Consider the following 16,723-nt stretch of genomic DNA (forward strand, 5'->3'; position numbering starts at 1 on the left):
GATGACTGCTTTCTGGCGTCTACATTAAGAGTGCTTTTAGATTGTCTGCAACGTACAGTGTGATGACCCTACAGAACTTCATCAGCAAGAGCATCTCATCCTTCCAAAGGAGTGTATCTAACTTACGTATGAGGAGCAATTCTCACAAAGTATGTTCCAAACCCACGATAGAACCGCAGTGGTCCTTCATCCTTCAAGGCCTTGACAGCACAATCCATCATGCCGCGATACACTGGCTTGCCATCAGCACCCTTCCCACCTCTCTGCAACCTCGTCTTCACGAAGTCGAACGGAAGACTGAAGAACGCAGCGAAAAAGCCGGCAATCCCAGAAGCCACCAGTGCTTGATTCTGGAACCCTAGACTCGTATAGTCCTGCAACAACGGCTTCGACTGCGAGAAGAAGGCTAGCTGTCCGAAGTTGGTTGCCATCGCACGAATGATCGTCGGATTAGAGCCAGCCCACAGCCCAAGCACGCCCTCCTGCCTCGACACTCGAACCAGAGCATCGATCACAGACCGATAATTCGCCCGCTCAGCTTTCGGCTTCATCCCATCACTCTGCATCCGGATCAAAGCGACCTCAGCCGGATTAGCTATCCCCGCCGCCAGCCCACCGGCTGACAGCGAAGCAGCTGCTCGCTCCGCGAAGGTGACTTTCCTACCCTTGTCCTTTGCTCTGGTCTCAACGAATGCAAGGAATCGATCGAAGAGACCAAGCCGAAGCATGCCGTACGATAGTTGACGAAGGTAGCCTGCGGACAAGCCGGCCCAGAGGTCGGTGACCCTCCCTTGCGCGACGATTGTGCGAGCGACGGAGATTGGCGAGGCGGCAGCGGCGCCTTTACTGCCTTCGCCGGCGAGTTGGAGGCGGACTTTGACGACGTCGGCGGGTTGGATGCAGGTTGTTGCTACCATGCCTGAGAAGGCGCCGATGCCCTGTCGATGTAGTCAGTATTTGTTCCACTTCTGGCTGGTAAAGATTTCTGTTCGTTTACTCACGAATGGCAAGGCATTCCGTACTATCCGTGAGGATAGGAAGGTTGATCTCGGTGGGACATCTGTTGTCTTTGCAGGCAAAGCATCTTTCAAGGGTTCGACTGTACCTGACATTGGACGATCGATAAATGTTGTTCTACATATCGTAGAGTTCACCCAGAACCGACAACGGCCCAGCCAGGTGAAGCGTTTCTGGTGCTCCAGAGAGTTCAATGCAGGTCAGATGCAGCCGAGGACAAGGTGAGGAGTAAGACTCCCGGGTATAAGACGGTCGGCCAGACGAGCCGGGAATAACGACCAACGGAGAACTTCTCCAGTGCCAGATGCGTGGACTGTGGTGTAAAGAAACACCTCATCAAATGTTGAGATGGTATTTGAGAACCGCTGAAGATGCAAAACAGCTGTTCGTCATCGCCACCTCTTCAAGCAGACAGCTTCGACGACCAGAAATGTCCCCAATCGACATTCTTATTTTTCTTCCGGAACTGTGCCATACCATGCTCGCCTTCACTTCCAGGCACCATCATCTGTTCGAACACATGCTTGACATACTTTGTCTGCTCCTCTCCACCGGGATCATTCCAACCGAGTCTCACAAGCTCCTTCACAGCCGCAGCAGACTTTGGAGCGCAGTTGCGAAGTCCTTGCAAGTACTCATTCAATAGCCGTTCGAGATCTTCTGCGGAGCTGGCAATGCCGTGAACAGCACCAATGCCCTTCAGCTCTTCAGGCGTGACGGTCCGTCCGCTGAGCATTGCTTCTCTTGAGAAGGAGATCCCCCATTCGCGGATCATATGTCGCGAGATGGTTGCCGGGCTCAAACCAAGCTTGATCTCCGTCATCGTAAAGCGTGCTTTCGGCGAGACGAGACGGACGTCGCAGGCGAATGCCAGACCTACACCACCGCCATAGCAGAGTCCATCTACTACCGCGATCGTGGTCTGTGGAGAGTTCATGATGGAGACGAACAGGCCTTCGACTTTGTTGTAGTAGTCGTCTTTAACAGCTTGGTCGCCAGAGGCACTGCTTCCTGACGAGCTCAGGTCCATGCCAGTGCAGAAGAACTTCCCTTCTGCGTTGAGTATGATCTGGAAGACGGTAGGGTCCTTGGCCAACGTGTTGTAGAGATTTGTCACGCCTTCGACCATGGAATTGCTCAGTGCGTTGCCATTGCGTGTTCGGGTCAATGTGACCTTGACAACATTCCCAGCTCGAGAGACACGTAGCTCGCCGTCGTCAGACTCAACCCTCCACTCGGGCGAAGCGGCTTCTACCTTTGTCGATGATGGGGGTGCCGCTGGTTTTGTTTGACCTTTTGCGACGAGAGCTGATCCAGCCCGGCTACCGTTCTTCTGGCCAACCTGCTTCGATATCCAGTCACCAGTCTCAGACAATTGTTGGAGATCGACGCCAGTCGCAACGCCAGCCCTCTCGAACATGTATACGACGTCTTCGGTTGCGACATTGCCGGTTGCTCCTTTGGCATGAGGGCAGCCACCTAGCCCGGCGACAGAGCTGTCAAATGTTCGCAAGCCCATGTCATACGATTTGATGACGTTTGCTACAGCTTGCCCATATGTGTCGTGATAATGGCCGGCCAACTTGTCGGCGGGAATTTCTGACAGTAGTATTCGCAGGAGCTTCTCAGTATCCGCAGCAGTGCCGATGCCCAACGTGTCCCCGAGCCCAACCTCATAGCACCCCATTTCGAGGAAGCGTTTAGCGACCGAAAGCACTTTTGCAGGCTGAAAGGAAGTCAGTAGCTATAAACGTAATCATGAGTCTCAGGCTTACGTCTGTTGGTCCATCGTACGGACATGCAAAGATACACGAAATCACACTGCAGAACACATCAGCGTTGCTCTCTTCGGCACTCACAATTCCCCAGTCTCACCCTCTAGCACGTATACCCTGAGCAAGACACGCCTTGGCCACATCCTCCGCTCTCGTCAGCGCCTCCTCCACCGAGCAATTAGTGTTCTTCCGGCTGAAGCCCTCAGAAGCAGCCGCAAAGAGCACCGCCTCTTGGGCCTTACTAGCAGCAGCTCCCTCAAAGCCCTTCAGGTTCGGCACAAGCACGGGAAAGTTGATCGACTTCTGCATCCCAGAGGCCACAATGTGCTGCATCACCTCCTTCGAGTCGGCCAGTTGAGGTATCCATTTTGGTGCGACGAAAGATGTTGCTTCTATCGTGCGTAGACCCGAGGCTGCTAGGCGCTGGATGAGCTCGATCTTGATAGAGGTGTCAACTTGTGTTTTGATATTTTGAAGGCCATCCCGTGGTCCGACTTCGACGATTGACACATCAGGCTTGGCGTTGGACACTGTCGACCGGTACCGCCTCAAGTATGGGCTCCGACTGAAAACGAGCGGTGCTTGGCTCTGTCGAGCAAGAAGGGATGTCGTTCGGAAGGCTTTCATCCTGACGGCGCGTCCAAAGTTGTTGTTCAGGGACGGACGCTCTCAGCTCCGTGCCACACGTTCATCCAACGCGTCTGTCATGCCTTCGCAACAGTCTTCCTCTGCACGCTCATACAAATGCAATATCAGAATGTATGATCACCAACAGGCGGCTACATCCTGGGTTCCGATGAAGGATGGCTGGAGGGAGTACACTCGAGAGGGGAGAGCGGGCAACGTTGACCGAGGCTTTCAATTGTCCAAGGTGGTGTTGCTTCTTGACCACGTCTTCAACCACGCAAATTAGACAATGTTGCTACGATGAAAGGTCTTGTGTCTGGTGCGAGACAATGGCGACTCGCTGCAAACGTCATATTATGGCCTCGCGGTACTGCGGCATGCAATGTCTGGCAAACATGTAGACGAAGTTATTCGACGCCAGCTCCAGCTGCTGAAGGTGCTCTTGCGGGCGTGAAGATACTGGATCTGTCTCGAGTCCTTGCAGTAAGTCTCACCAGTCGTAACAATGCGCAGAACGGTAACTTTGTAACGTCAGGGTCCATACTGTGCCCAAATTCTGGCCGATTATGGTGCAGATGTGATCAAGATCGAAGACAACGAGAGAGGCGTGAGACCATCCGACTTCACCACCAAGGGACAACGTTGACACAAATGATGCTAGGATGACACTCGTCACATCAGAGCAGCAGGGGAATCAGCAGCATGGAAACCAGGCATTGGACCCATGTCCAATTACTTCGCCGCTGCGAACCGCAACAAACGTTCTGTCAAGCTCAACTTGAAGCATGAGAAAGGGAGGAAGATCTTTCTGAATATGGTGAAGGACGCGGATGTGGTGTGCGTACGCCATTGCAAGACCAAATTGACCCTCCACTGACGAATTGAAAGCATCGAGAACCTCCGTCGAGGCGCCATGGAGAAAATGAACCTGGGCTACGACGTGCTCCGAGAAGTCAATCCCAGAATCATCTTCACCAGCGTATCCGGTTCGTCTTCCCACCAACCAGTCCCGTATCTCTACTAAGCCTTCCTCCAGGCTATGGCCCCGACGGCCCCTTCGCCTCCCGCGCAGGCTACGACATGATAACCGGCGCCGAAGCAGGCCTTCTCCACCTACAAGGCGAACGCGGCCGCGGCCCCGTCAAAGCCGGCATCGCCGTCACAGACCTCTCCACCGGCCTGTACGCCCACGGCGCCATCCTCGCAGCTCTGCACGCACGACACCGCACAGGTGTTGGTCAGAAGATCGATGCGTCGTTGTTCGAGACGCAGGTGGCGCTGTTGATGCATTCGGCGATGGCGTGGTTGAATCAGAAGCAGGAGGGCACGAGGTGGGGTGCGCAGCATCCTAGTGTTGTGCCTTATGATGCTTTTAAGACTGTAAGTCCGATCTGAGGGTTCATTGCAGGTGGATGCTGGAGGCTGATTGTTGGCAGAAAGATCTTTACATCGTCTGCGGCGCCGTGAACGATAAGCAATTCCTCAAGCTCTGCACTATCTTGGGCAAACCGGAGCTGGCGAAGGAAGAACGATTCGGCGACGGTCAATCTCGAGTCGACAATCGCGATGATCTGCACGCGATCCTAGATGATCTCTTCGTGTTGAAGACCACGGACGAGTGGATGGCGCTGTTCGATGGCACCGGCTTGCCGTATGGTCCAATCAACAACATGGAGCGTGTGTTCGAGCATCCGCAGACGGAGGCGCGGGAGATGGTGCATGATGTGCCGTACGAGCATGCTACGTCTGGAAAGCTGTCCCTGCTTGGTGAGTCTTCCCTAAGCGAAGACGGTATTGTGCTTGCTGACTTCTTCCCAGGTCCTGCGGTCAAGATGAGTGACACCAAGCCAACGATAAGACGGCGGCCGCCGCTTCATGGCGAGCATACTGCAGAAGTGCTGCAGGAGTATGGGATTGATGCCAGGGAGCTTGACGCGCTGAAAAAGGACGGTGTAGTGTAACCAACATTCAATCGCATCATACATGATTTGTTGCACCTGCTCGTTGATGTGAAGCGCACAGCATGTGTTCCTAAATGACCGTGATGATTCATTAGATAATCCTAAATGCGCCCAATGTAAGCACACAACTCCTCGCTAATATCAAATCCACCCAGTATTCCCACAGAAGTCCGACCTGCCCAATCCAGATGTCCCTAGTATCCACCAAAAGTCGACGTCCGCTGCGGCTGATGGTGGAACACACTGCCTGAGTATTCGCTATCGTCGTACATGGTGTTCCTCTTTTCCGTTCCATCTGACGGCAGCAGCTCCTTCACTTCCCAGTTGTTCTGTCTTTGACCCACTGAGAACTCCAGATCCTCCTTGGTAATTGAGTCCCAATATTTGTACACCATCATCACAGCCAGTAAGTTGGCGAGCGTGCTGAAGAACAGTGCGTCCAGGTAGTGCTCAGCGGTGTCGCAGATCGTCTCGCTGAACTGATAGAGAATGACCTGTCCGAGGACAAAAGCTAGCACGCCAAAGAAGATGTGGAGTAGTGGCCATCGCTCCTGCAGTGTGCCGATGATCAGGATCAACTGCATGACAATGTAAACGGCCAGGAAGAGCGCGCTGAAAAGGTAGACCACGACGAATATTCCGGTGGTGTTCTCAGGGCCAAGTCCTGCCCAGCCCTTGAACGTCAAGAGGCCGACCGCGAAGCTGATCAAGAACATCACGATGCTGCAGACACGGAGTAGCCAGACTGAAAGCGTAGTGCCGTCTTCGTAAAGCTGGAAACCGACAAATCCGTTGATCATCAGCGAGATGCATGTCGCTGATGCGAGACCAAGCTGTGCCGCTACAAAGTAGGCATATGCTCCACTTCCTGGCGGGACGACACCGCAGTCGACCAATAGCGAGAATATCGTAAGGAGGGTGTAAGCGTAGAAGAAAGTCGTAATCTCCTTGCGGCCTGCCGTGTCCATGTTAGCCGCTGTTCTGTACCACCTCTTCCGTATGATGTCTCGACCTACCAACAGCTGTGAACTTGCTCCGCACATGTATGATCATAATGACAGTCATGACGAGTGCAAGTATGTGCGCGAACCCTGCGGCTCCTTCAAAGATGATGGTGTTGGCCAGCTCTATTGACCGCGCGTAGCAGTTGCTTTGGATGCCATGAGAGCCGGTGAGCGGCGATGGCGGTCCTACGAGAGGACATAGTGGCAGAGGGGTCTTCGCGCAAAGGTCGTTGAAGCTGCCGAACCCCATGGTGCCGTTCGAGGGGCGGCGGAAGATGTAGCGGTGTCGCGCAGGCGGGTATGGAGTACGAGATTACAGCGAGTGTGTGTCGTGTCGTTGATGCGCGCAATATAGAAAGCGAAGGACTGGTGTGCAATGGGCGTATGAGTGAGCAGAAGAAGAGTGAGGTCGACAAGGGTGTCCGTCGTACATAGTTTCCCTAGTTACGCGGCGAGCGCCACTGCCGCAGGGCGGCTGCAGGGGTCCAAGAATAGGTAAACCTTTAAATTGAGATCTCTAGAACATTAACTTCCAGATCTCGACGACCACTTTTTAATACCAGAGACGAAACATTTTCAACAGCCAACCTGACTGATCACCCGGTACAACCATGGCCGACGATGATGGCCCACGAAATCGCAAAGAACGACGGGCAGCCGCCAAACAGTCCGGCAAGGCAGTTGAACCTCCTTCATCAACCCCCAAGATCAAGATGGCTCAACCCGACCGCAGTGGCCCCAAATCCAAAACATTTATGGACCTGTACGAAGAGAAGAAGGATCTCCTCGACCAAGGCCAACCGTTCGCTTCAAAGTACGAAGACGGCCGTGTCCGCGACGAAGGTGGCAACATCCTCGAAGCAGGTCTGGGCGACGATGAAGAAATTGGACCAGTTGGGATGGCAGTCTTTTGGGCCTTGACTTTGGGAATGGTGCATTTCACGCTCGATGTGTTGGTCTACAGTCAGTACCGACAAGAGATCGAGTGGTGGGAGATTGTCAAGCGAACGGCTTTCATGATGCCGATTCTATTCCTCATGATCTTGACGATGAAGTCTGCGATGGCAAGTCGGTTTAGAGTCGCACGGCAGATATTCTTCTTGGGTGTGGCCATTGCGGCGGGCTGTTACACGATCCACGCGGCAAATGCCAAAGGCTACTATGCTGTCATGAAGCGTTGCCCGCCGCTTGGGACACTGTGGGTCTGGAGTGTGATTGAGATGGACTTGCCGTATGCGTCTGTGAGTGTGATGGTCGACATTTGGTATCTGTGGTGGAAAGGATATTCAGCATTGTAAGGCTCTGTGTGTCTGTCAGACTAAGCTTGCTCTGCGATCTAGCTTGACACAATGGACCACCACATAACCCTGGGCTCGACTGGCACTCCGCGCCGTCTCTTGAATTAAACGCTGAGACCTCGCCAGAGCCAGGCAAAGCTCGAACGACCTGCATTTGCACCGCAACAATGTATGGAGCGTTCCCTCATACCCCGAACTTGGAGCTTCCGGATCGGAATCGCGACGATCCCCGGTCCGTCATTTGCTCGCCAGCATTGCAACATCTTCGTACTACCGTCGAAATGGTTCGGCTGCATGGGGGACACAGCTCGTACTTGAGATCGAAGCCAAAGGCTGTACGCCGGTATATAAGCCATGCAAGTCCAACGCATGTCCGCCGGTGACTAGTCCTGTTTGGAACAGCGCAGAAGCGTAGTAGTTATGGCGAGAAGAGCCGCCAATCGACCCAGCTTCTTGGTGCTTGAGTTGGCCGAAAACATCGAAGCGCTGACGGTGCGAACAGCCTGCTGCTCGTGCCGGCAAAGCAGCTGCAATTCACTCGAATTGGCTCTTCGGTTCCGGTGCTACGTAGCCTCTGCGGGTCAGGAACGCCTCGAGACCTTTCTCAAATCTCGATAGCTAAGAGGGAATCAGTACAACAGCCATACTTCTCGAAATAGAATAGGGACTTACCAGACCATAGTCAGGCACAACGCCATCTTTGACCCAGACCCCATGAGCACCCATCATGTTTGCCATTAGCACATCTGTAAACAGCCTGTCTCCCACCACCGCCACCTGCGAAGCCGAAGTTACACCAGCATCAGGCGCAGCTCGAAAGTAGTCCATGATTTCGCCATGACAGCCAGGCTTCTTAGTCGTATGCCGTAGGACTTTCACTCCAGTATTCCGTTCCAGAAGCTCGGCTTCTGCGTATCCTGGGTCAGAGTTCGTGCCAGCTGAGTTGGACACAATCAGGAGGCGAGAGCCAGGGTAGGCCTTCTTCAGCTCTTCCAGAGTAGACACGTTCTGAGCGCTGACATGATTCTGGCGAGGAACGGCAAAGCAGTTGTCTTTGTCCAAGACTACCGCTCGGATATCTGGTTTCTTCTCGCCATTCCTGGTTGGAAATGCCTTGGAAAGTGGCGTTGGCAGTTGATCGAAGGTCGAGACAGTATGATGTGGGAGGCACAGTGATGGATTGTAGAACAGTCTCAGGACGTTGAAGGTTCCTGAGATGTTCATGAGGCGTCGTGACATGCAGAGTCGATGTGCCAGCGGAAAGGTGAAATGAGACGCGTTCCAGACGACGTGAGGTCGGAGGACCGGCTTCACCGCCCGGCAGAATTTCGCATACGAGCAAATGTGAATTCGAACAACCACCAGATCAATAACTCTTTGACCTTGCATTACTAGTTCCACTACCGCTGCCTTAAAGCCGCAAAGAAGCGCCGACATCCTCAGAGCCTCCACGGCGTCCGCGCGCTTCTATAGCCTACCATGACTTCGACCATTGGCATCCCGATCAAGCTCCTCAACGAGGCCACTGTAAGTCCAACACAGCTGTTCGCGTGAGCGTACGTGTGCTTACGGGACGATTGCAGCTGACTTTGCTACTGCTAGGGTCACCTGGTCACGGTTGAGATCGACTCTGGACAGACCTACCGCGGAAAGCTTATTGAAGGTAGGAAAGGCCATGGAATATGCGGCGCAAGGACAATTGCTAATTATGATATACAGCGGAGGACAACATGAACTGCCAGCTCGAAAACATCAACGTGACACAGCGCGACGGGAGGGTCACGCATCTGGACAGGGTATACATTCGTGGGTCGCACGTACGGCTATTCATCGTACCGGACATGCTGAAGTGAATACTGGGCGCGCATTCAATCTGGAATCGTGGGGGACTGACGAGAGCTACAGAAACGCTCCCATGTTCCGCGCCCGGCGCACGCGCGGAAGAGGTGTAGGATTGGCGAGAGGTCGGGCTACGGTGAACCGCGCGCGTGGGTCGGGCAGAGGAGGCAGAGGTTGAAGGGATAGTGGTGGACGATGGCCACAGGATCATGGAGTGGATGAGGTCTTCGCTCGTTCGGGGAAAGCGAATACCGTCATATGACCGGGCAGGACTGGGGAGAAGCACGAGCAGGCTAGCGAGGCGTACGGCGTTCGCGATAGGCAGGTCGAGAAGATCGCAGAGGCCACAATACAGCCCAATAGCTGTGGAATACCAACGACTGCTCTCAATGCTGTCAATCAATCTGTGTGCATCAGTATTGGCTCTTTGACTTCAACGTTCGTAACATGTGATCGGCACGTGAAGCCATAAATTCTACTTTGTCATCCAAGCTGTGCAAGTCCATCTTTATACCACAATGTGTGTCTTAACAATAAAGACTGCCGCCCGTCTTGAGGATGGACATCAATCGTTCCCGCCGCATCCTTGCACTTGGTAAACCGGGCTCCGGAGTTTTGAAACTTATCGAAGGTAGATTGCGCTGCCGCAGGACTTGACTTCACATCTGACATCTCCAGATCTCACTGGCAGCGCACCGTTATGCCACGACAATGGCTCGACGGCCGGTCTTACGCACGAGTGGGAAGTCAAGACCGCATACTACGAAGCTAAGGTGCCGATATGGATCGACGAGATCACGGACGTACAGGAGTGGAAGACCGAGTTCTCGAAGCCAGAAGCTCGTGAGGTAGTGGAAGCGGTAGGAGCATGGGTATACTGCTTCAAGCCACCCACCAATCAAGAGGTCAGTCAAGAATGCGAAGAGGTCATGAAAGCGATCCAGGAGGTCTCTGAAGAACATGCCGGATATGGGGCGGACACTGTCATGCTGGCTGCCGCTATGCCTGCCGCGAACGGCACGGCTTTGACTGCAGAGCAGGATGAATGGGACGATACGTGCATGCAGTACGGCTTCGAGTTCATCAACTACGGCGCGAAGGGCAAGAACGAGTTCGGCGAAAATGTAGGCCTGGACCGCTTACGGGAGGCTCTAGAAGCCAACGAGTGGGCAGCCACGGCAGGCTCAGACGATGGTGAGCTGGACTTGGATGCACTAGGACTCGACGATGGAGACGAAGACGACTTTCGAGGCTTTGCTCGTGACGAGGCCGAAATGACTGCAGAGCTGTTCGGCATGAAATCCGCTCTCGCAGGACACGACTTTGAGCCGGACGCAGAGGACTTTGCTCCTCCTACGCAACAGGCGGAAGATGTCGAGACTTTAGACCGCCTGATGGGAAAGCTGTTGGCTGTCAAGGAACAATCTGCGGATCTACCAGAAGCCCAGCGGAAGAGAATGGCGGCGAAGGCTGTCAGAGAATTACTGAGTGAGGGTGAGGGCACCTGAAAACGGCGCTTGAATTGGATACGCGAAAATCGACACCCACTGGCCCAATGTCCATCCTGCTCGCCGATAGTATCGTCCTCTATAAAGTCGACACCAGGATCGCGCGTAACAGCATTGAACGTCCGGTCGTCGAGCGCAGCGAAGTATCCATTACGCAGCTGCGCCTTGATGTTTACCTCATATGCGAGGAAAGCATGGTGTTTGGCAAGCGTGTGACCTGGGCGGAATACAACAAGATGTTCAGCCAGTACGGGCGAGTCGTGGGCATAGTACGGCGCTCCGTAAACGGCTACTGTGGCGTGCTGACTGGGATGGCTTCGATGTGCCTGGTTGTCTTGCATTGTTGTTACATGCAACGGCGGCGAGAAACTGTGGTTCTGGCCATGCGCAGGGCAAGGGTGTGACGGGATGAACTTGAAGAGTCCAGGGTGGAAGAGGACTGTTCTGCCTATGTGAGGCGCTTGCTAGTTTTGTCTTCCCATCGGCAGTAATCCGAAGATGGAAGAATGCGTTTGGGACGTATAACAGACAGCAAGATTGAGACGGCACAGCAATTTGTTTCTATTCTCATGCAAAGCTTGAGTGAACCTGCCAGCACCCGATGCACCTCTGCGAGCTCCCTTTAGCCAGTGAGAGGGCACTCCTACAAGCAAATTACTTTTGTCCAATCTACGAGTGCTCCAGGCCAGAGTAGCCAATCGTGATCGCTTTCAACGTTCCTGGGAATGGTATGGATAGGTATCTATATCTGTACACCAACATACATGTCAACCCCAACAAACCCCTACTACTCCATCTTCTTCATCTTATAGATCCTGTATCCCGTCTTCTCCAGAATCCCCGGCACACACTCCACCATCACCCGATCCACCAACTGCCACTCTTCCGTCAGATCCTTCCACGGGACCAAGAACGGAGTAGTCCTCTGCTTCGCATTTCTTTTGCCGGCACGCCATTGCTTCTGCAAACGCTCAGCATTGAAGCGCTCGTGCTCCATCTTGTCCAGGATATCGAGATCCTCCTTCGTGAACTCCGGCACGTGGACCATGGCATCGGAGTCCTTCTCGCCTTCAAGCATGAAATACCCGACAGCGCGGAGCTTGCGCGGGATATCGTCTGCTTGCGCACGGGTAGATTCCTTGAGCTCGCTGGAGAGTTCGTCCCAGTCGACCATGGCGCGGTCGTTAAGGAGTTCTTTCTGCTGCTCGGGGGTGACGGACATGATACGGCGCTGTTGCTTGTAGCGTTCGAAGATGCCTTCGGCGATGCGCTCGCGCAGGACTGGAGGGAGCTTAGGGCTGCGGAGGAAAGCCATGAAGGTGCGGACTTCGGGTACTTCCTCTGCGATTTGGTCTTCGGGTGGGAGAGCGGCGATGTCGAATTTCGCCCGGCCTGAGAGTCTGCTCGTGCTGATGATTCGTTCCAGCGATCGCAGGCCTTTCTTGTACGCGGGAACAAATAGCAAGGCGCGCAAGACGGTTTCGTCGATCTTGATGGTGCCGTTGACCTCCAGCGGGGGATGCCGTTCGAAAAGCAGCTGTCGGAGCATGAAAGCGCGGCGAACAGCAAACAGCTTGTCTTGGGGACCCGACTGGTTTGGTCCGAGGAGCCTCACGACGCCGTGGAGGTTGTCGAGTGACGTAGAAGTATCGGTTCGGTCGAGGTCGAAATGAACCTGGGTTGGGGTAGGCGTGCTCTCGGACCTTGGAGGTTCTTGCTTGACCAGGAAGAGCAGCAGACAACGCCCGATCTTGTGCTCATGTGTCCCGTCCTTGAAAGTCCCGCGCCTCATCAACGAGCTCACCTGGTCAAACAGGGGGCCTTTCTCCTCGAGAAGGTGCTCGAAGTTCTCGAAAGATACAACCGATATGTATCCTTCCTCTGAGTGGTCCCGCACGGTGTTGCATATCACTGATAAGTCCTCCGCACGCATGACTTGTGTGTCGTACGTCAGCCTTTTTAAAGGCCACTCGCTGCTAACAGCATCTGACAGACTGGATGCCAAGAATTTCTTCCCGGAACCAATGGGCCCAAACACTCCTATGCACGTCGGCGCCGCAGTCTTTGACCCAAAGCGCTCATCCACCGTCTCGACGATTGAGCCTAGGCTCTCCTGCTCTCGTCGATCGGCAGTAAACAACTTGCCGAACTTCTGCACTGAACAGTGAGCAAGCGCTCGATCATGTCCCTTAGTGACGATCTCTCGAGCCACTTCAGAAGGGTCACCAGTCAGAGCATCGAAGATGGAGAAGCTCCCTCCCGAGGAGATGTCGGCAGAGGGCACCTTGACGGTAGATGCCCTTTCCTTTTCAGATAAGTTCTCCATAATGCTGTTGACGTCGTAGTCTGGTGCTTCGTCGTCCTTGTTAAGTGTGAAGCCACTTCTTGAGAGTCGGTTGCTTGCAGTAAGGCCTAATCGTATACCCAGGTCCGTGTCTGGGAACCCCAATGCAAAGCCCGCAGTAAATGCTGAAGCAGTACCGGACTATAAGATAGTCAGTATACATCGAACAAGGGTTTGCTAGCCTTGACTAGGTAAAAAGCACCGTGCCTGACGACAAACAAACAAAACGACTCATCTGACTCCAGAAAACCAGCTCATGCACTCACCATTTGCATGTGAGACTGCTCCATGTGACCCGGTCGAAAGTACAACTGCGGACCCACGGCGTCTCTACCTCTATGGTGGATGATCCCTTCGTTCCCAAATCTAACTATGAGGTTTGGACAAGTCACCAGCGTATCCAGTCGCCCGTTTGATCCAAGATTCCGGACAAAGTCCTCAGCAGTCGCTTCCCAAGACAACCCTCGACTCAGCGGTATGCCCTCAGCACGCAGGTCTTCTGCGTCTAGGATGACAGCCAGGTGATCGGGGTCAGGCACGCCATCTCTGGTCATCGGCCCATTGCGCAGGATGTCCCACAGTCGACCGGTGGCAAGAGGTCTCGTCGTATGATGAATGATATACTTTGGCTTCAACTTCTGTAGAAAGTCCAAAGCAGGCTCAACGTCCTGAAAGGCTTCTCCAGAACCAGTGATGATAGCAGTACCCGCAGTCGTAGAAGTTATCTTGTCTGCTGGCGGAGCGTGCCAAACAGGTCGTTTCCCAATCTGTCGAATGTTGACCACGTCGTAGCGCGAAGGTCGTTCCAACGACGTCCGATCACAGGTGAGGTCCACTATGGACGAGGCATTGTGTTTAAGACTGTGCGACGCGGGTGGTTGGAGCGGTGGGCCGAAGACCTCGACGTTCCATTTGGGCGCAGCGGCGGTCAAGAGCTGCGCCACAAGGTCCGCATCTCCAGTGCGGATTACCAGCTGTGCAAGCTCGCCTTTGTCGACTGACTCGGCGAGGGGGTCGGAGTCGGCGAGACAGTCGGTCATGGGATAGATGAGGTAGTTGTACGACACAGCGCCTGCCACCGAGAGTACGCGGTGCGATGTCATCGATCACACTTGAGGCGTCCTCCGTAAGTTCATGCCCGCTGGGTCAGTTTTCTCATCAATGGGGGCGGACAATTGTTGGTCTCGCCCAGCGGAGGCTGTGTTCAAGGAGGCAGGGAGGATCACCACGCCGCCGCCGCCCTCTCATTGGCTGGGGCCACTCCACCGCTTCAGAAGGAAGAACAACATGGGCTCATGTCTGCTTTCTTCTACCGTCGAGGGAGTGCGGTGGTGAGGGTTCTGGGAGAGCAAGACCAAGCATACCGTGACGCTGTATATGGGTAGTGTGCACATGGTCGATGTCCTGCCCGTCTCGATGGCGCCAGCGCATTGATGCGTAAAACTAATGCACGATCAGCTGAGGCGAAATCTTCTAGTCCTGCAGCATTCTTGAGCGTCGTGAGCAGTTCTGACAAGGTAAGAAGTATACTCATGAAGCATCGATAACCTTCCTGTACGACGAGGGGACCCCGATCGAGCACGAGGCAGCGGCTTCCCGCAGACTGTACGCCCGGGGTGCTGCCGGCTTGGTGGGCCGGAGGAGGAGGAAGCCATGGAGCTCCAAACCTTCCAGGTCACGGATAGTAGGCTACTTCACCGAGACTGGGTTGGTGTGACCCAATGGCATGAGCTGTGCAGTTCTGACACAGTGTTAGCATTTCCCCGATCCCATAAAGCTGCGGCCATTGCGAGATATTGAGGATGATGATTTCCTTCTAAATCACAAGATCGACCGAAGCTACGATGACAGTACTGTCCGATTCAAGTTGGTGTAAGCAAACGGTCACCCTTTTGACCAGCAGGTTCCAGAGAGACTAAGATCATGAAGTGTAGGAAACGCAGTAAGCGCAAACCTGACCGACACGACCAATCTTCCCATCAAGCCGGATATCAAAGATATCATCAGGAAGCAAGGGTGGATTTCCGATGAGTATGAGCATCTGTGGCGGCGAGACGGAGGAGGGTCAGCCTGTCTTTGCTCTCATGGCATCCTGAGTAAGTCTTACGTCTTGCTGGACGAGCAGGGCATTGCGACTGACTCCTCTAGCTTTCCTGCTTCAAACACCGCGGGACGGCCGAGCCTTCTGTTCCCTGTCTCTGGTCAACCGCGAGCGCACCCATTGCGGTGGCATGTTCATCGGCGACGACCACTACAGTCTCGACAATCTGCTCTCTGGCCAGCCATACCTCAACCGGCACCCAAAGGTCCCTCGTGACTTCGCCGTGCTGCCACTCAATATCCTGGTGTCCCACGTTGAAGAAACACTTGGCTATGTCCAGCGCCTGGCTCGTGAACTGACGTCGACCGAAAAGCGCATCGCTGAAGGAAACATCAACCTCGACGACAACGGCGACTACAAGCTCCTCAACAGACTAAGCTTAGAACACTTGCGGGTCCAGCGGCGGTCGAACTTCGAGCTCGAGCTGGCTGAGAATCTCACAAAATACGTCGATGAGTACCACAATACGTGGCGCCATCTCTGGGAAGGAGGAACGAGCTACATCGAAGAAATGCGTGAAAAGATAGAGCAGCAGACTCGCTACGCAAAGCAAGTCCACCTCGATCTCGAAGTCATTCCAAGACGGATCAAGAACCAGTCAAAGGCCGTGAGTACCACCGCCCGCTCGTGTTTAGTGCGCGCTGACCGTCGCGAATAGATCTTCAACTTCATCGCCCAACGCGACAACGCACTCAACATCGAGCTCGCGAAAAGCTCCCGCAAGATCGCGGAGGAGAGTCGGCGAGACAATCTCTTGAACATCGAAATCGCAAAAGCCACCGCACAAGTAGCGGAAGAGACCCGACAGGACAGCGCGGCGATGAAGACGATTGCTATTCTCACCCTCACGTTCCTCCCCGGGACCGCCGTTGCCGTAGGTACTACAACGCCACTTTTGTGCTTCTGGTGCTAATGTTGTATAACAGAGCTTCTTCTCAATGGAGATGTTCAACTGGCGTCCTGGGCCTGGTGAGCAGATTGCTTCGCCGTATTTGTGGGTGTTTTTCGTGGTGACAATTCCGATTACGGCGCTGGTATACGTGATTTGGCTTTGGTGGTTCAGAGTGTCGCAAAAGCATTATACTAAGGTATCTCAACTCGCACTGAAGGCTGGAGCTATTGCTGACCGTGATGCAGCGGCACGAAGAGGGACTCGATAACATTGAGTTGAAGTTGAGGCAGGCGGTGAGAAGTGCTACGGGGACTTGGTGATGATACAAAATAAAACCATGCTGGTACTAAAAGCGTG

The 16,723-nt window shown here is 54.0% G+C and overlaps 10 protein-coding genes across 10 annotated transcripts; 5 read left to right on the top strand and 5 right to left on the bottom strand.

Annotated features, from left to right (window-relative positions):
• Positions 1-19: 19 nt before the first annotated feature.
• Positions 20-1,112, bottom strand: LTR77_007350 (uncharacterized protein; the record flags this gene model as incomplete). The annotated part of the gene is made up of 3 exons (XM_064804587.1): positions 20-68; positions 127-938; positions 1,002-1,112. The coding sequence occupies 3 exons, from the start codon at positions 1,110-1,112 to the stop codon at positions 20-22; spliced, it is 972 nt and encodes a 323-aa protein (XP_064657357.1).
• A 308-nt stretch (positions 1,113-1,420) lies between these two features.
• LTR77_007351 (uncharacterized protein) lies at positions 1,421-3,419 on the bottom strand (the record flags this gene model as incomplete). Its single annotated transcript, XM_064804588.1, has 3 exons — positions 1,421-2,743; positions 2,793-2,838; positions 2,893-3,419. The coding sequence occupies 3 exons, from the start codon at positions 3,417-3,419 to the stop codon at positions 1,421-1,423; spliced, it is 1,896 nt and encodes a 631-aa protein (XP_064657358.1).
• A 913-nt stretch (positions 3,420-4,332) lies between these two features.
• LTR77_007352 (uncharacterized protein) lies at positions 4,333-5,380 on the top strand (the record flags this gene model as incomplete). Its single annotated transcript, XM_064804589.1, has 4 exons — positions 4,333-4,405; positions 4,456-4,799; positions 4,856-5,186; positions 5,238-5,380. 4 exons carry the CDS (start codon positions 4,333-4,335, stop codon positions 5,378-5,380), a joined length of 891 nt encoding a protein of 296 aa, XP_064657359.1.
• Positions 5,381-5,574: 194 nt separating this feature from the next.
• Positions 5,575-6,634, bottom strand: CHS7 (Chitin synthase, class 7; the record flags this gene model as incomplete). Its single annotated transcript, XM_064804590.1, has 2 exons — positions 5,575-6,335; positions 6,397-6,634. 2 exons carry the CDS (start codon positions 6,632-6,634, stop codon positions 5,575-5,577), a joined length of 999 nt encoding a protein of 332 aa, XP_064657360.1.
• A 361-nt stretch (positions 6,635-6,995) lies between these two features.
• LTR77_007354 (uncharacterized protein) lies at positions 6,996-7,749 on the top strand (the record flags this gene model as incomplete). Its single annotated transcript, XM_064804591.1, has 2 exons — positions 6,996-7,678; positions 7,725-7,749. The coding sequence occupies 2 exons, from the start codon at positions 6,996-6,998 to the stop codon at positions 7,747-7,749; spliced, it is 708 nt and encodes a 235-aa protein (XP_064657361.1).
• A 467-nt stretch (positions 7,750-8,216) lies between these two features.
• On the bottom strand, positions 8,217-8,921 carry LTR77_007355 (uncharacterized protein; the record flags this gene model as incomplete). The annotated part of the gene is made up of 2 exons (XM_064804592.1): positions 8,217-8,300; positions 8,355-8,921. The coding sequence occupies 2 exons, from the start codon at positions 8,919-8,921 to the stop codon at positions 8,217-8,219; spliced, it is 651 nt and encodes a 216-aa protein (XP_064657362.1).
• A 240-nt stretch (positions 8,922-9,161) lies between these two features.
• Positions 9,162-9,535, top strand: SMD3 (small nuclear ribonucleoprotein Sm D3; the record flags this gene model as incomplete). The annotated part of the gene is made up of 3 exons (XM_064804593.1): positions 9,162-9,209; positions 9,285-9,345; positions 9,402-9,535. 3 exons carry the CDS (start codon positions 9,162-9,164, stop codon positions 9,533-9,535), a joined length of 243 nt encoding a protein of 80 aa, XP_064657363.1.
• Positions 9,536-10,079: 544 nt separating this feature from the next.
• LTR77_007357 (uncharacterized protein) lies at positions 10,080-11,029 on the top strand (the record flags this gene model as incomplete). The annotated part of the gene is made up of 2 exons (XM_064804594.1): positions 10,080-10,152; positions 10,200-11,029. 2 exons carry the CDS (start codon positions 10,080-10,082, stop codon positions 11,027-11,029), a joined length of 903 nt encoding a protein of 300 aa, XP_064657364.1.
• A 787-nt stretch (positions 11,030-11,816) lies between these two features.
• On the bottom strand, positions 11,817-14,476 carry LTR77_007358 (uncharacterized protein; the record flags this gene model as incomplete). The annotated part of the gene is made up of 2 exons (XM_064804595.1): positions 11,817-13,514; positions 13,640-14,476. The coding sequence occupies 2 exons, from the start codon at positions 14,474-14,476 to the stop codon at positions 11,817-11,819; spliced, it is 2,535 nt and encodes an 844-aa protein (XP_064657365.1).
• An 820-nt stretch (positions 14,477-15,296) lies between these two features.
• On the top strand, positions 15,297-16,686 carry LTR77_007359 (uncharacterized protein; the record flags this gene model as incomplete). The annotated part of the gene is made up of 6 exons (XM_064804596.1): positions 15,297-15,315; positions 15,371-15,469; positions 15,522-16,081; positions 16,133-16,348; positions 16,401-16,562; positions 16,612-16,686. The coding sequence occupies 6 exons, from the start codon at positions 15,297-15,299 to the stop codon at positions 16,684-16,686; spliced, it is 1,131 nt and encodes a 376-aa protein (XP_064657366.1).
• Between the last annotated feature and the right edge of the window lie 37 nt (positions 16,687-16,723).

Source organism: Saxophila tyrrhenica (genome assembly GCF_035928015.1).
Source record: "Saxophila tyrrhenica strain CCFEE 5935 chromosome Unknown scaffold_11, whole genome shotgun sequence".
NCBI lineage: Eukaryota > Fungi > Ascomycota > Dothideomycetes > Mycosphaerellales > Extremaceae > Saxophila > Saxophila tyrrhenica.